The sequence below is a fragment of the Plectropomus leopardus genome, chromosome 13 (genome assembly GCF_026936395.1).
Source record: "Plectropomus leopardus strain MGB_pleo_1.0 chromosome 13, ASM2693639v1, whole genome shotgun sequence".
NCBI lineage: Eukaryota > Metazoa > Chordata > Actinopteri > Perciformes > Serranidae > Plectropomus > Plectropomus leopardus.
Window position 1 is genome coordinate 20190285 of NC_142188.1, and position 17186 is coordinate 20207470.

The 17186-nt window shown below is 38.5% G+C and overlaps 1 protein-coding gene across 1 annotated transcript in view; it reads right to left on the bottom strand.

Moving 5' to 3' along the window:
- The window catches only part of eys (EGF-like photoreceptor maintenance factor), a 205464-nt gene that overhangs the window by 157704 nt on the left and 30574 nt on the right, over positions 1–17186 (bottom strand). Inside the window, exons 9-14 of the mRNA XM_088086235.1 lie at positions 15921–16025; positions 11385–11524; positions 9203–9366; positions 8792–9045; positions 7211–7315; positions 1807–1929 (exon numbers count right to left, since the gene is read on the bottom strand). Of these exons, the coding sequence (XP_087942361.1) occupies positions 1807–1929; positions 7211–7315; positions 8792–9045; positions 9203–9366; positions 11385–11524; positions 15921–16025 (891 nt within the window). The remainder of the gene's footprint in view (positions 1–1806; positions 1930–7210; positions 7316–8791; positions 9046–9202; positions 9367–11384; positions 11525–15920; positions 16026–17186) is intronic.

Consider the following 17186-nt stretch of genomic DNA (forward strand, 5'->3'; position numbering starts at 1 on the left):
AAATCATACAAGCAAAATACACCATTTTGAATTCATCCAACATTCTCAATCAAAGGACATGATTTAGTGTAAGCCTTAAATACTAGGTCAAAAGGTTGACAGCGTAGGATATACAGTATAGCGAGGGACGGTATGAGTAACATGTTTTGCAACACATTAGGTTGGCAAGCGCTAGATAATATAGATGCCAAGACTGCCGACCTGAAACATCTAGACAAGACAGCATCTCACAGTTTGCCCTTGAGAAGTGATCTGGAGAGAGCAGCTCGCCGCAGGTTGCTTTCATTTACATAAGAAATCACTCACAATCCTTCACTTTGACATCCGCCGAGCATAAGTGCAACAGGAGTAATGAAGTTAGGGTTATTGATTGGGTTACATGAACTTCGATGTAATAGCCATTCATTTGAAAAGAGATAGCAGAGTTGGTGTAGGGTAGTGTCGACTGAATTATGATTGGTTTGGCAAGGAAAAATGTTTTCATTTCAAGCGCCATAACTGAACTGGAAATAAGCTGCATGATTTCCTGTGCAAGTACACATAGTGCTATACTGGCACTCTGTCACTTACGGCACATGTATCGTCGACTTGTGAGAGTCTGAAGCCTGGTTACCCCTGGCAAGCCTCAGAGTATCTAACAGGTCAAGCCTCTTCCTCTTACTCCTGTCAGTGTTATCCCTGTCACTGCTGGCAGCTACTGCTGTGATAACGCTGTCATCCTGGTGGAGGTGGAATCAAGGGAACGTGACTGACACACAAACAAAATTGTTTTTTTTTCTGCAGGAACTGTCAAATTAATAAGCGTAAATCAGCATTAGATTATTGGATGGTTATGAGGATGTGAAAATGTTATGAAACAGTTTTGGGACTATTTTTTGATACATGGTCTAGTAAAGCCCCTTACCCACTGCACAGGAAACCCCTTAACACCCATAAACATCTAACTTTTTTTATTTAACTGAAATGCAAAATTCACTCAGAGGTCAAATGACTCTGCACCAGTCCCAGGTATGATCAGCTGTAGCTGCATGTTAGTTTGTTTAGCCCCTTTGCTGTTGCTTTACAATGAAGGGCCATCACAATATATCGTCTATCTCGACTCAAGCAGCACTCAAACATTATTCCAAAGTTGGTGGGTCCATAGTCGAGTTTTAAAGAGAGATTAAATAAGTAACAGATACAAAAAAAAACAAAACAAGGTAAAAACCTTAACATTTTCACTAGTTTCTAATCAGTTCATCCATGACTCAGAGTGGAAGTTTGTGCTAAATTTGAAGACATTTACTCAAGATGTTAAAGCCTTTGGAAATGTGGCTTGAATCAGTGAGAATGCAAATATTAAAGTTATGTGTCTCATTAACTATCAATAAATTCCCAAGTAAAAAAAAAGTTCCTAAGTACGTTGGGACGCTGCTCAATCAAATTTTCTCGGGTATCAAAGGGTTAAGTTATTCCGTTCCAGCTCATATAGCCTCACTTGCAAACCTTGCTTAACCAACTGCTCACTCTGCAAAGCAGACTATGTAAGCAGACTATGAGTCTATGTAGCAGGTAAAAAGCCCAGCTTCGCACCCTGATGTGTCCCATGTGTTTTGACTTTTATGAAGTCTTGATATGATAAAACAGAAAATGAGGATTTACTGTTTTGATGTAAAGTCATCTAATCATACCTGAAGCTGCAGCATTTACTGTTCAGCCACAGACTTCTTTTACTCAAGTGACCTTGAAGCGTGAAAAAATGCATGATTTTCCACCAGTTAATATACCTGCATGACAAACATAACATCCGTTAAAGGTCTTGCTCACCTCTTTCACACGTGCAAGACACATTCTGTCCATCCTTAGTCTCCACGCATATTAATGTATGTTCACTGCACAGTCCAAATGAGCAGAGGTCAATATCTACAGAGCAGTCTTTCCCCTTGAACCCTGCAATGACATTAACAGTGGAGAAAAAAAATTCAGCCAAACCTTGGGAAATAAGCAATGAGCTCTGAATTCATAAAACAACAGTAACAAATGTCACGCAGTACATATTTATGTGGCTGTATATTTTGTAGCTATAGACACCTTTTCTTTAGCGGATTAATGGAGGTATTGATCGTTCCTGCTGCAATCTACCTGCTATGCAGTATGCTAATTGAGTGAATCATTGACAGAGACCCACCCTACCAAACTGATCTATATCACATTTGTCAGCCCCACCAAATGCACGTCTGCATGTCACTGATAGATACCCATGTCAATATCTATTGTTGTAAATAAAGCCCAGACAGATGGTGTGACTGATACTCATTACATGATTGTGTACAAATAAAGATGGCTGAAAAGGAAAAGGAGAATCCTAAAATAGGTTATTGTTTTTTTTCTACTGACATCACACTGTTCAACATGTTCCCATGATGTAATGTGTAACAGAAAAAAAAAGAAAAAGAATAATTTACCGGCAATTCGACATTCACAAAAGCAGGGAGATTCACATGCTAACCAAAAACCTCTTTAAACCAGAAGCCTCTAAACAGGAAGAATCCGTCGCATTAATCTGTGTGCAGTCTGCAAAGTAGGTCTCACTCACTGGCAAAGGAGTGAAATATTTCAAACCTCACCTCCTAATGCAAATCCCTTTTATCAAGACTTACACACCCACAGGACAGCAGTTATATTAGATCATGTACTTGCTGTTGTAAGCCGTCTCCACTTTTTGTACCTGTTTCCAGAGCCGCGTACTTTACATCAACACATCTATCTAGATGTTTGATGACCTTCCAACTACCCTTTTCTCATCTTATTATGTATTGCCTTGACTAGTTAATGGACAGCTATTGCCTCCAACAGAGTGTTTCAGAAGTGTTTAATAACCAATTGTGCATGCAATTCACTCGGAGGTTAATGTTGCATGAAGGAATGTCACATTTACAGTGTCACCATCTCCAAATGGGACTCCCTGTTCTGTCTGACAGCTATGAGGGGCTCAGCACAACTCTGCTGCAAGTAGCAAAGGCAGAAAGTGAGACACGCTGTGTTTTTTTTTTTTACTTTATTTTATCTCAAAATGTATAAAAGTAACAAGGCATACTGTCATTTAATGTTGAATGCATTAAAGCCATATACCTATGTATACCGGTGATAGCAGCCAAGGGTCACAGCTTTTCCTTGACTCGTCATCATGCTGTTCATCAGCATAATTATTCATCCCTCATTTAAAATGTTCTGGTTGCTTCACTGAGCTGAAAAACTGAAAATCATGTTCTTGGATAGAAATCACAAAATTCTGTTACTCTGAAGGGATTTTAATAAATAAATAGTGACTAATGGTTGTGTAGGATCACGAAAGCTAGATGACGCTTGTCCAGTGCATTCTCTACCAATCTCCACCAAAAAGGCTATGTTTCTGTCCTTCTTTGTCAAACTGTATGTAAGGAAGCAGGGAAGAGTACAGAAATACAATGCAGTATTGTCTTTTCGTAAACATGCTTGTCACCAAAAGTGAAAGTAAAGAACAACCCAAGATTCAATCTCAATTGGCGTTTTGCCTCGCTATATTGGCTGTACTTTTAGTGCTGTGTCTCTTGGATGCCTGTTGATTACGGTCTGGTTGCTACTGTTTCATAAAACCCTGACCTCATCTGAGCGCAGTTAGGGTGCATGCCCATGAGCACAGAAAATAGAACGAAAATAAAAAAATACAGACAGAAGGCAGGTCTCTGCAGATAAATACACCACCACAGACTTCTAATGGGTAAGAAGTGATGTATGAGAGGGATTACCTTTGTATGAGCCTATACATTGTCTTTTTGGGATATCCTGCATAGCATATCTTTAAATTTGTTTTTACATTTTTAAGCGATGGGCAAGGGAATGAGTGATTGAGTGAGTTTTCCGTTATTTTCTAAATCTAATAATAAGACCTTGTGCACATTTATCCAGCAACAATGTAAAACATGACAGTTTTTTCCCCAAAACTTGGTTTAAGAAGAATTTGTTAAGGTCATGTCCAATTGCGCCTAAAAGTTTGTTAAACTGTTTCTGGGCTATGCCTCCATCTTGTCTTTAATAAATTTGATACATATATTATTATAAGGAGTAAATGAAAAAGTCAAGTGAAAATGTTGCCAAACCTTATTTCTGGCATTGACTGTTCTGGTAAATGTTTTCACTCAAGCACTCAATTCGATTGCGTAATTTAAAAAATATGGCCAATATCAGATTCCAATGTGAACCGGTTGGGGCCATGAACTGACCTGCAAGGGCAAAACAATAGTAACAAAGACATTGCACACAGCATGCTGTCGTACAGAAGTATACATGGAGGCCACTGAAGTCAGCGTTTACAATATCATTCATAAGCTGATGTGCAGCAGAAGCCAACAACTTGGTGAGCAGATGATAATGAGGATAAGGAGACAAATTTTGAATAATGGCTTTTTATGACGCAATGGCTGCTACTTCCATACTGACGTGTGGATAGAGAATCAGAGCCAATTGTTGTGATGTGGTGGTCACAATGTCACTCAAACAGATTTAAACCACAATTCAAGGATGTTTGATGGAGATGATGCCTTTGTAATCACTGAGTCACTCCTGCCAGCGCAGAACTCTGACAACCGTCACCTAGAGTGATGCAAAAGTCAACTTAATTCTATATAACTGTTTAGACTGAGGTCACGTTGCAAAATATCACATCTGTATCTGATTTAAGACCACATATGACAGAGACCTAAATCAGAATTTAAAAGATCAAATTCAATGTAATTTCTGCTGTACAAATTGTTACAAAGAGCAGATCTGAGTTACATATAAGCACAAATAATCAGATCTGGGCCACTTTTCTTTGCAGTCTTAACATAGCCTAAATTAAGATGAAATGCACATGCGTTTCTAAAGGCACATGCTGCAAAATTTGGTCGAGCTAAGTGACAGGACAACATCATTCATTTGCTGACTTCATGGTCATGAGTCTGACTCTGACAGGATTTAGACATTTTCCAAAAATGATGGCTGCCATCAAGTAATTAGCATGATTGCCAATCACTTTGTGTGTTTTGATGCAGATCCAGGCGCAGATTAAACATTTGTATTAGTCACCAAAACAACAAATTTGGAATGTGCAACCTTGGAAGTATTCCTGAGATCCTTCTTGTTTATTCCCATTCCTAATAACACAGAACAAACATGCAATGATAATAAAGAACAACTGGACAACACACATTGCAAACAGGAGACCGAGGCAGGAAAGGGTCAGAACACAAGATAGAAAAATAGTGATACTCTGATTCTGATTCTTTATGTGTGTTTTCGTTGGGAGACGCAAGCAAACCTGACAGACCATTTATGTAATTGAATTTCTAAAAAGATAAAGTGATCAGAAACACCTGTCTATAAATCTGTCAATGAAATCAAAACAGTAATGGAGGCTTTACCGACACATTGGTGTTCTGGTTTTGTCTAAATCTAATTTGGGCAAAGGGCAAAAAATATTATAAAAGCAGATTATTTACAGTGATGCATTTGCAATGTCTATAATGTCATAAAAACACACCATAACAGGTGCTGCACATGTTTCACGGCAGTAAATGTTTTAATGACTTCACCCACATTTGAGCTGATTTATTGTGCAGTAAAATAGGGGGAATATTTGGCTGAGCAAAAGAAACAGAGAACTAAAACATGATGCACAATGACAACAAAAACGGTGATATTGTTTCACTACATCAAATACAACCAAATACAAGGGTAGATTTTAAAAAAAAAAAACAACAGGAAAAAACATCTAGCATAACCCACGCAGTTCCTCTGCCTTTGTGGAATGATTTAGCAGAACGGACCCATCGCCCAGCACCAGAGTGTGTGTTTTGTGGGTTTTATTTGTCAAATATTTGTCTGTGAGTCCTGTTCTGTGGAGTGGGGCTTTTGACCATTGAATGTGACATTGGACTGCTGCGTTCTGACTTGTGCAATCAAGGAGTGATTAAGTCTTTTATTACCGAAGGGCGCAGTAAAATCAGCCGCACACTTGGAAAGGCAAAAGCTCCCTCTTATTACATCCTGATTATGGATCCACTCAGGAACATGTGCCATAAAATGTCTAGCATACAGTAGTATGTAATACACAGTGTCACTTGATTAGAGGACAATACTGAAAACAAAGTCTCAATCTAATTAGGAAGTCATGTTCAGAGGTCCAGTGTGTAGGATTTAGGGCTATATATTTGCCGAAATGGGACATAAGATAATAAGTTTAGTTTTGTTTTGTGTAAAATCAACTGAAAATAAAATTTGTTTTCTTTACGTTAGAATAAACCGTTTCTATCTGCATAGGGTCCTTGTAGACAGTGTCTGCCATACTGCACTGTCATGTTTCTACACTAGCCCAGAACGGTCAAACCAAACACTGGCTATGGATGGGGCCATTTCTGTTTTTGCATTGGGCATTGTTGTTAGTAGCCCCTACACAATGAGCAGTATTGAAAAATCCCAGATTTTTTAAATGGAAAACTGCTTAATTCAGTGTTTTGTCAGGTTTAAATCAAAAAGTCAGTTTTGTTTGGAGAGGAGGAGACCTCTGCAGATAATTTGGCTCCCTTCTGCTACAACTGAACAGTGTTAGTAGTAAACACACTTATTTGTAACGTGAAACTATTGTATTTATTGTTTTTACAGGTTTTAATTACCAGGTTTGTTTGATTTGGAGGGGAAGAAATCTCCTGAACAATAAACACTGAAGGAGTCCCAACCAGGAGTTCACCCTTGGCACATGGGAGAAGTTTCAGCTGGTTGCAAAATGAAATCCTCACTGCAAGATACCACTAAATCCTACGCACTGCTCCTTTAAGTGCATTAGCAAGAAAGAAAACACAGCTGTTTTTATTGCAGGCCTATTAACATCACTTCTAACCTTGATTATAAAAAATAAAATATAAAACTGAACCCTAGCCCATAATACAGATTTAATATCTCTATTCGCTTTGTGTAGAGGCTTTTTAGATGCTTATTTTAAGTGGTTTCGAGTCCTTGATAATTCCAGTCTTAGCTATCTTTGGAAGCACATCTCGAGCAAAACATGAAAAACGATCAACATGAAGAAACAAGTTTGTATGTAAATGCAGGAGAAATAAACTTTTCACGTATTCCCAAGGTACAGTACACAGAAAATTAATAGCATGATATTTTTGTAAACATGCTCAATAATACAAAAGTAGTTGGTACTTACCAAGAGGACAATGACAAATGTAGTCATTTATCAGATCCATGCATGAGCCTCCATTTAGACAAGGCTGCGACCAGCAATCATTTACATTCTCAGAGCAGGTTCTTCCTGCAGGAGAAGAGAAACAAATAAACTCCATTTAATGTTACATGGAGTACAGTTTAAATTATGTTTCTACCAATGCATTTTGCTGCCATTGTGGACATTTGATAAATACTGAGGGTGTGAAGCTCTTTTTTAAAACACATTCACAACATGTGCAGTGCACATTTCAGTTTATTTTCCCAACCACGGGACACACCATTTCTTTTTTTCTTCTTTTTTTTGGTGACAAGATTTTATTTCATGAGGCAGCTGATTGCTTCTGATTCCACTGGCCCAATTGTGATTGAATAATTATGTGTTCAACATGTTGCAGCTTGTATGTATGCAGCGAATGGTGTCACCTCAATTGTATTATCCTCTGGGCAAGAGTTAGATATGGAATTGATTCCAGATTTTACTGACAAATTTAATGCTCCACCAGGCCTGGCCTCTAGCGATATTTCAGACCTCTTGGTTCTTCATGAGTCGGAGAGCTCATAGCTCTTCTATCTGCACTGCTGTCGACACCAAAGGTAATTGTACTGTACTTTTGCCATCACGACCCTGTTCACTGGCAAGTACTCTGTTAATCATGTACTGTAAGATACTGACATAATTAAGGAAGCTGCTGAGTGTACCTCCAGCCTAAATAAACCGTACGAGACACACTTTGTGCTACACACTCTGAGCCGAATCGTTATGCCAGCCAATACTAATTCATTTAACTGCTTAAACGTTACTGCACCACTGTTCAATTTAAACATTTTTACCACACAAGGCAAAGATTGGTAGTATTACCTGTCTGCATTATCCCAAAGACAAGCTATTTTAAATGTGCATTATCTAGCATTATTAAATATATAAGAGGAAACTTTTTATATTATTAGTTGACAAGTTTTCACATAAACATGGCATTAATTGTAACAGGTAACTTTAACACAGATGTTACATTATTATGATATAAACTGGCACCTTATTAATAGTGATGAATGAATGCATACTTTCAAGCTACAATTTTTTTAATGCTGTCACCGTTAACGCCTTAATAACAATGCGATTTAAGTTTATAATAAACACGATAATTTTCTAAAATCATGTAATCACCAGCCGACATTGCCATCTTCAAGACACTGTAGTGGGCTGAGTTTTTTATGCTAGGGTGAAGATACTGGTATGAAATTGAAAACGTGATTAAAAAATATGATTACACAATTAATTATAGAAATTCTGTAATTAATCTGCAAGACATATCTGTGGTTTGCAGAAATGTACAATGCAATATGTACTGCAGACCGGACTGATATTTTACCTGACCATTACACATATCAAAATTCAATGTTAAAATTGTACCTAATCTTCAGAAATGGCGAGCAAATTCTGATAAACTCTCTGTGTGAACGCAGCATATTTCTCTCTCAACATTCAAACACCTGATATTCCTGTGGCTCGCCATACTAATGGCTGCAAATAGGCTCACATTCGCATCAGATGGTCTCATACCCTCAAACCCTGGGGGACAGTGGCACCGATAATCACTGATTAGGTCCACACAGGTGGCGCCGCTTGCACAGGGGAAGCTGTTGCACTCATTTGTTTCCAGTTCACAGAGCACCCCTTCAAATCCAGGCATGCAGCGGCAGGTAAAGTTATACTGCTGGTCCAGGCAAACACCATGTTCAGAGCAGTGATGGCCGGCGCAGTAATCAATGTCCTCTTCACAGTAGACACCTGTGTATCCTCCGGGACAAAGGCAGCTAGTAACAGATTAAAGAGAATGTCTTAATACTGTGTAGAGGTAGAGGAATTCTTTCAGCCCTGAAGGAAAATAACAGTAAATGTCACGGCTTCTACAATCATTGACATTCTGGTGCCTGAATGGCCTTGAAGACAATCAAGATATGAAACACTCACCTGTAACCATCAATCTCATCCACACAAGTGGCTCCATTTTGACACCAATGTTGAACACAATCATTGACATTTATACGGCAGTTCTGACCGGACCAACCAGGTGTGCAGATACACGTGTAGCTACCGGCATCATTCAACACACAGCGTCCTTCATTGGCACATGGCTGTTGATAAAAGAGAGAAGATGCCATGAAATACGTTGCTTGTAGAAAAAAAATTCAGATTGCAATGAGCCCATTCTGGTTAAAAATATAAGCATTTTTTGACAATGCAACCCCTAATCTTTTCTTGCTCCTGGCTGCTTGAAAATGAGCTTCAACCACATGACACACTCATGAATACTAATTCATGCTTTTTACTGGGTTCACTCAGTATTCCATGTAGCATCTACATCATGTCTTACAAGACAAGATCAATGGTCATTGAGGGCTAAACCTCCCAAGAGCTCCCTGTAACAACACAAATATGCCTGCTTGCTGTTACATGTGTATATATATAGTAGAGGGGAAACAAAGGGGCCGAGGGAAGAGCTGTCTTGTGGGAAGGTGTATAATGCAGACATCATGGCATTTCTGTAAGGGGGCCAACAAGAGGCTTTCTCCACAGTGAGTGATCATCTCCATCTGTCATCTGAAGGAGCTCCTCTGTTCAGGTTTGGATGCTTCTTTTTAAAACGAAAAAGGGGGGGTTCATCCATACATAAAGACATCGATGCATTCAAAAATACAGACATTGAAAATCTTCAGCGCCACTCATCCGCGTCAGGTGGCAGAGGCCTTTTCAGCCCTGTAAATGTGCTCCCCTCCTGCATGCCAAACCAATACCCTGACAAACAATCACACGAATGCAGCTTAGTCTTCTACAATCCTGACTGCTCAAATATCTACAGGATGTGGGACCACATTCAAAATAAAAAAAAAAACATAAAAATGAATGATTTTAAGGTCCAGGATGTAGGATTTAGGGGGATATATGGGCAGAAATTAAATATAAAATAGATATGTATGTTTTCTTTATGGTATAATCACCTGAATACTGGAATCCTTGTGTTTTTGCCACCTTTGAAAGAGCCGTTTTATCTACATATGGAGTAGGCTGACTTGTTCTAGATAGGGACATTCGCTTTTGCCCTCCCACTGTTTTAGTTAATAGCACCTCGGCAACATGTCAGGTGGTTGCAATCTGAAATCCTCACTGCTAGATGCCACTAAATACTATACACTGTTTCTTTAAAAAAAATGCAGCATGCAATATACTGCAGATATATAATTCAATACCTTAGCCACTAACAAGATGTTTGTGTATTTTGAGTCAGGTCATGGGTCAGAATCTGTTACTTAACTTCATTTTTGTATCGGTTCTGTTATGTTTCACACAGCACGGTATCAATAAAAGTCACAAAAAAGCTGTGAACTCCCTCTGCAGTCAATGTTTTCATACAGCTTTCTTCCTGGGTAAACCAACATACTGTTCAGCTTCAGCACCAGCTGATTGCTGTGTTTATGGATTATCGCATTTGCTGTCAATCTTCCTGTGGGACTTATGCTTATTTTTATCCCTGTGTATAACAAAGGATTATCCCACATTTTATAAATAAGATACTGAATTAATATTTGATACCTTCTAACTTAAGTCCTCAATATTATAATTCAGTTTGTGGTGACAGTTTGCAGACATTTTGCAGGTTACTATAAATATCTGCAGGCATTCCCATTTTTTACTCAACATATGAAAGTTAAAGTGTTTTAACCCACAAAAGACAATGCTTTCTGCATTTATTTTCAATCCCAGTTTGATTTAGTTCTTATGCCAAAGTGTCAAAGTGCCTATTGGAAATGCAGTCATACTGTTCCACCAACCCAACTAGATATAAATGTGATGACTGTTCTTAGTGCTTGTGTGAAAAAATACAATTTAAAAATAAACAAAAACAACAGTGCTGAAATTCCTTTAAATAAAACAGGAGAATATTACATACAACATCCTCATTAATTTGCTTGTTATGGTCCCCTGCTGTTGTGATAATGTTGCTGCACTGTTGTAGAGAATACATAGACATCACTTCAAGAGAAATTAGCAGAACATTGGGAGCTCTTTAAACATGTATAGGACTTAAGAGGAATACTTAACAGAACAGCAGATGAAGACAAGTAGACTATTTAGATTTATTTTTTTTACCCACTTGAAGGTTTTGAGGGCAGGGCACACGGCAGGTGTATTCAAGGCCAACTGGGAGATCCAAACACTGAGTCAGCGGTGGACATGTGTTGTTGGGAAGAGCACAAGCATCTACATCAACTTCGCAATTCTCTCCCAAGAAACCTGAAAAAACAAAAAAATACATAAAAAGAAGAAAAAGATTTCATCCAGAAAATGTAACTAATGCAATACTTAACCAGATGTGCCGCAAAGCCATCTTTGATTAATGTCACCGTCAACTCTACTTTATATCTCATAAACTGGGCCAGTATTGGGCCAATTGTGGGTCACCTAGAAGATTGTCGCTATTTTGAAGCATAGTTGATGCGCCGCAGTGCCTTCCTGACTTTGTGTTTAACTTGAGTCTCAATTTCTTTACTTAAGTTTGGTTAGGCAAACTTTCGTATTGTGCTGCTTCCATTCCACTCCAATACATTTTTCTTTGTTTGATCACTATTTATTTGCTGTTTCGACTTAAATGGACATCTGTAAGCATTATCAAATGTGTGGATGACCAGAAAAGGGTTTGGTTGTAGTGATGCATGGGTCGATCCAAAGCCCGCTGGGTCCTTTACAAAGCAGCATTCTGAGTAAGTTAATAACTTAGAGAAGCATTATGCAATAATCCAACTCCCATCTTCTAGTAATTTTAGAATCAGAGTTAGAGACAGTAATTAATATACAATGATTATTTCATTTAAGGAAAGCACATTGTATAGTGTTGGTAATATATTTACCAGCAGGTGCTTGGGAAAAAGAAAGTAGCCAGCAACTTATAATTCCAGCCATGTCTTAAGCCTTTGCTTGGTTCTGTGGTTCAACACTCACCAGACTATTTTCTTACATTGTAGAACTCACTTCACCATGAGAAGATGCAGCAGATGACGCATATGAGCGGAAGAGGCTTAGGTTTACTGAGATAACAGATGGGATTTAGTAGCAAGGCTGGAAAGCCAGGGTGTGCCCTGTGGAATTTTGTTACCATGGATCTGTGGCCACATCTAGTACCAGTTTACTTAGGGAGTTAGGGATTCATGATCAGGGATTAAGGCAGGCTGCAAAGGCAGTTTCAGAGACAGCTGAAAAGAGCAACTGATGGCTCAGGCTGAAAAGAAAAGGCATCAGCTTGTGTGCAAAGTATGGTTAGCTCGTGTTTAAGATGGGAGATACAGCAAATATCAGTGTCACGTCGGTGGTCAAACAACACTTTCTACTCTCTGCATAATCGTCTTACACTTTTAAAAGCTTCTTAGTGTTGGTCCACACAATATGCAATTTAGGCTTACAGTTGATATTTATAGTGAGAGGGCAAATACAGTCAGTGTAGGTGCATTTGAGGAACATCTATGTTCCTGAATGTAGAGACAGGCCAGTACGGATGGGTACAGTCCTGGTCGGTGCTTTGAGCAGGTGTCACGGGGGTGGCACGTGATAACTGTTGAGCCTTCTGGGGTGTCGCGGGTCTAATTCAACTTGACATCTGTGATGGGAGGTTCCCACTCGATAACCTCAATGACATAGCCATCAGCCCACCGAGTCATTCCTCTAACATCACAGCCAGATTTCCACAAGGATGCTCACCCAAAAACCACAGTAACAGTCACAACAGATCTGGTATATAGGGAAAAAGAGAATTAAAACCGAAAAACTCATATACTTAAGATATATAAATGGTCATATTCAAAATTCTAAAGCTTAATTTTAAACCGCTGATCAAGGAATGAACGTGTGTAACACACACCTAGCCTTCTTTGTGAAATGATTTTTCCCCTAATCAGTTCACTGCAGTGTTTGTTTCTTTATTCAGTGACATGCACACAAACATGTCCCCAACTCTGATGGGTTTGCAAGACACCATTACAATATTGTTGCAGTTATTAAGCCAAAATACACGTCATCTTACTGCTCAGTCACCTAATTTAATACTCTGCATTCTATCCAAGGCCCGGCAAACAAATTCTGCCACAAACAAGGTTCCCCTTCTAAAACATAACTCAGATTTTTCATAGTCATCCAACCAAAAGAAACAAACATTAATGGAGGTCATTTTACTGAAAAGTGCATTCCTTAAATCTTTCTATGCAGGAAAGTAAAACAAAAAATAAACCTCAGTCTCAATTTCTACTCTGTCACATAGCAAATGATGCCTGTCCTCCTCTGAAATGACATTAAACCTATCAGTCTTTTAGGCTAATGGTAATCTTCCCCAGCGTAACTGTGCACGAAGGGATCTTTGCTTTTTGTTTACATTACACTTCACGAGACCTTCTATATTGTAGCGCTATTTTTATGAGACAACTTTGTAATTTTGGTTTGTACCATATATCAAAAGATCTTTTTTTTCTATACATGAGGAAAATTTTGCTCATAATCTTCTCAATATCACAGAGTATCTTTTTCTGCAAAATAAATACCAAATCATTCAAATAAAATAAGGATTTCACTTCCTTACCCCAGGGATGAGAATGGGAAATGTCCCAGTGAAATATCTTTTTAGTGAGCACATTTCTATGTGTTGACAAAGTAGGATTTAGCTTTAAAAAAGAAGTACTGTAATGTTCCCTTTTTAGGTACCAGAACAATTATGGTTTAGATTTCTATGTCATTATTGCATCGCTAATTGTACGTCAGAAGGTCCTGTGTTAAAAACCTGCTGGCCTTTAGAAGAGTTTTTAAGTTCTCCTTGTGTCTGCAAAGTTTTCCCCCGGTTTCCTCCCAAAGTTCAAAGACATGCCAGTTAATAAGTGAACTGGAAACTCCAAATTCCCCATAGGTACGACTTTGTTTTTCTGTTTCTGAGCCCCGAGATCAACTGGCAACCTGTCCAGGGTGTGCCCTATGTCTCGCCAGGCCTTCACAACCCTGAGCAGGATAAGCGGCAGAGGAAAAGGATGGATGGATGAATAATGCTTCAAACTATCATTCACAATCTTTTAAACTACAGAGAGTTGCTCTTAAGACATTTCAAGGGCCGACACAATTCATCAGTTGATGAAAACACAATGCCACCTCTGAATGTCACCTTAAATAGTGGCTCTAATGTGCCTTGCTTCAGCAGCTGATGAGGCGAACGGACTCTGTGACCCACGTGTCATTAACACCGGTATTGTCCTTTAATGTTTAATTGAACAAGAGTGAACAAACACAATGTTTCATTACCGTCAATGTTACATTTCCCCAAAGAGCCAAAAAACATTTGCTGAGAACAACAGCTAAAAATAACAGCGGTAAATTCTTGTGAGAAAAACATCATCTGGCCACTAAGACGCTGTGCCCACAGTGTCTTTGGTCTGTATGTGCAGGAAAATGTTCCAGTGAAATGGGCAAGAGCAACTGCCAGACACACTTACTGTGCCCTGCCAGCAACTCCAAGCTCCGCCAGTGGTCCATCAGTTTACGTTCAGTGAATGTAAATTCAGACTCAGCCCGTCAGGCACAATAAGTACTTACAGTAAATTATATTAACGGGCCTTTCGTAATATAATATTATGAAACTCCCATTAATATATTTGCACACTTTGGTTTCATTATTGAGCTCTGGCAATGAACTTTTTCTCGGCTGTCAATCACAGGCCAAGGCTGTAAACTGATACTGTGAATAATGTGACGGAGAGTGTGACTGTGCTTTCTTGCCTCTATAGTGCACAGTGGAGCATGTTGTGATTAGTGAGAAGTGGGGGCTTTTATAATGGCTTTTTTAATAGTTTCATAATATAAGGTACTTGAGTGCATGATTTAAACATATTGGGAACAATTTTGAATATATTCATTAACCCTTAAAGACGACTGACATCCTTTTTCTATGTTCAGATGCCTTCATAAGTATCAAACATTTGAAGCCTGAGCACAAAAAGTCAATGAGTTAATAGCAAGAAATTAGTAAATATGTAAAATTCTATTTAAATAAAAGCTAGGGATAAATGTAAAAAAAACCCCAACTTTTTTGTAATGATTGTTATTATATATTTAAAATTATTATAAGGAAATATTATTTTATAATATTATTATTTTTTAGTTAATGTCCTCGTTTGTTGGTTTGTTGTTCTTTTTTTAACTGGTATTATTTCGGTATTATACAGGTAATTACCTTATTTGTTTGTTTTGTTTCAAGTTTTCTTTTCTTTATACATTTTTTGTGCTAATTTTTGGGTCTCTTCACTTTTTCATTACCTTTTTCATGTTCTTTAAAGAAATCAAGCTCAGGTTTCAAAGGTGTAACTAAAAAAGAAACCAAAGAATAGAAAATACAACAGGATATAAGTAAGAAATATGATTCATGTGAGGAAGTGAATCATGCTGACATCTCTAGCCTAACTTCCTGAGGCAGGATGAGTCACCGTCTAGGGGCCCCGTTGGCAAAGGCTAATCGCCTTTGGTTTTCAGTGTACACTGAGATGGCTGCGGATCTGAGGCCCCGCTCGCTGCGTAAAGGTCTGCAGCACTGCCTGTTACCACAGCTAACAAAGATATCACTTAAATGTCATTACAAAGCTCGAGTTTTGGCAATAGCCTAGCATACCTGTAGGACACTGGCATTTGTGGTGTCCTAGCAAGTCAGAGCATGTGCCATTGTGCTGACAGGGACTGGAGTCACACTCGTTGATCTCTGTCTCACAGTTTGTTCCTGAAAATAGAAAGAAAAGGTTAAATTTGTATCACATCTCCATCTAATCATAGATCTCCTCGTAAGTGATAACATATTGTCATATTGTCATTACCTGCACATTGCATGGTTAAAATATAACTTTGCCAAAGCCCCTGTTACTGTATGAAAATTATTTGCCATATTCAGTAACTACATTTTTCCTACAGGATCTTTTTACAGGAATGTTTGTGACATTATTATTGTTCAAGAAAAAGGGGTCTCAAACTCTCACAGGCAACTCTTAAAGGACCTTTTTAGGAAAAACATATTCTTGCCCAGAGATAGATAGGATTGTGGACTTTACTTTCAAATCCTTAAGCTAAATATAAAGGTACAGCCAGCAGTTGATTAACTTAGCTTCGCATAAAGAATGGCAGCAGAGGGAACCAGATAACGTAGCTTACAACTGTAAAGTGCACTATTAGTACACTAGTACACATATGCACTAAATGCATATGTCCAGTTTCTGAACCCTGCTAATTGGCTGTTTATTTTAAGTTTTACTTTTATTGTGTTTGTTTGTGTCTGTTTTTTATATGACATTCTTCATGCTGCTGTCTTTGCCAGGACTCCCTTGAAAAAGTAATTTTGAAACTCAATGGGACTATTTCTGGTAAAAGAGAGGTTAAAAAATAAATAAATACGTTTGTTCAAACAGGTGCAAAGACCAAAGTGTAAAAACAAGTAATGGTTGCATAAGACTTATGTGCCAGGCTATTTCTTGGCTGGTAAAAAAGACAACCTGGAGTCAGGCTAGCTGTTTTCCTCTGCTTTCAATTTGTATGCTAAGCTAGGATAATTGGCTGTTGGCTTTAGTTTCATATTTAGTATGTAGATAGAACATGTTTTCATCTAAAGTCATTATATATTGCTGCTTTGCAGTGGATTTCTGCGTCTATATATCACGCTCTAGGTATCCCTCTGCATCTGCTGTTGACGTTACCGTGATGTCAGCAAATGAACATGGTGAGATGATGCTGCATGGTTTCACGTTTAGACAACACATGCGAGGCAACCGATGCTGGGACGTCAACAAAAGCACATGCCAGCACGGATAGTTAGGATTAAGCAAAAGAGGCAAATTGTAAGGTGTAGAAATAAAACATCACATTCAGACAGGAAGCGAACACTGCCCCTCCC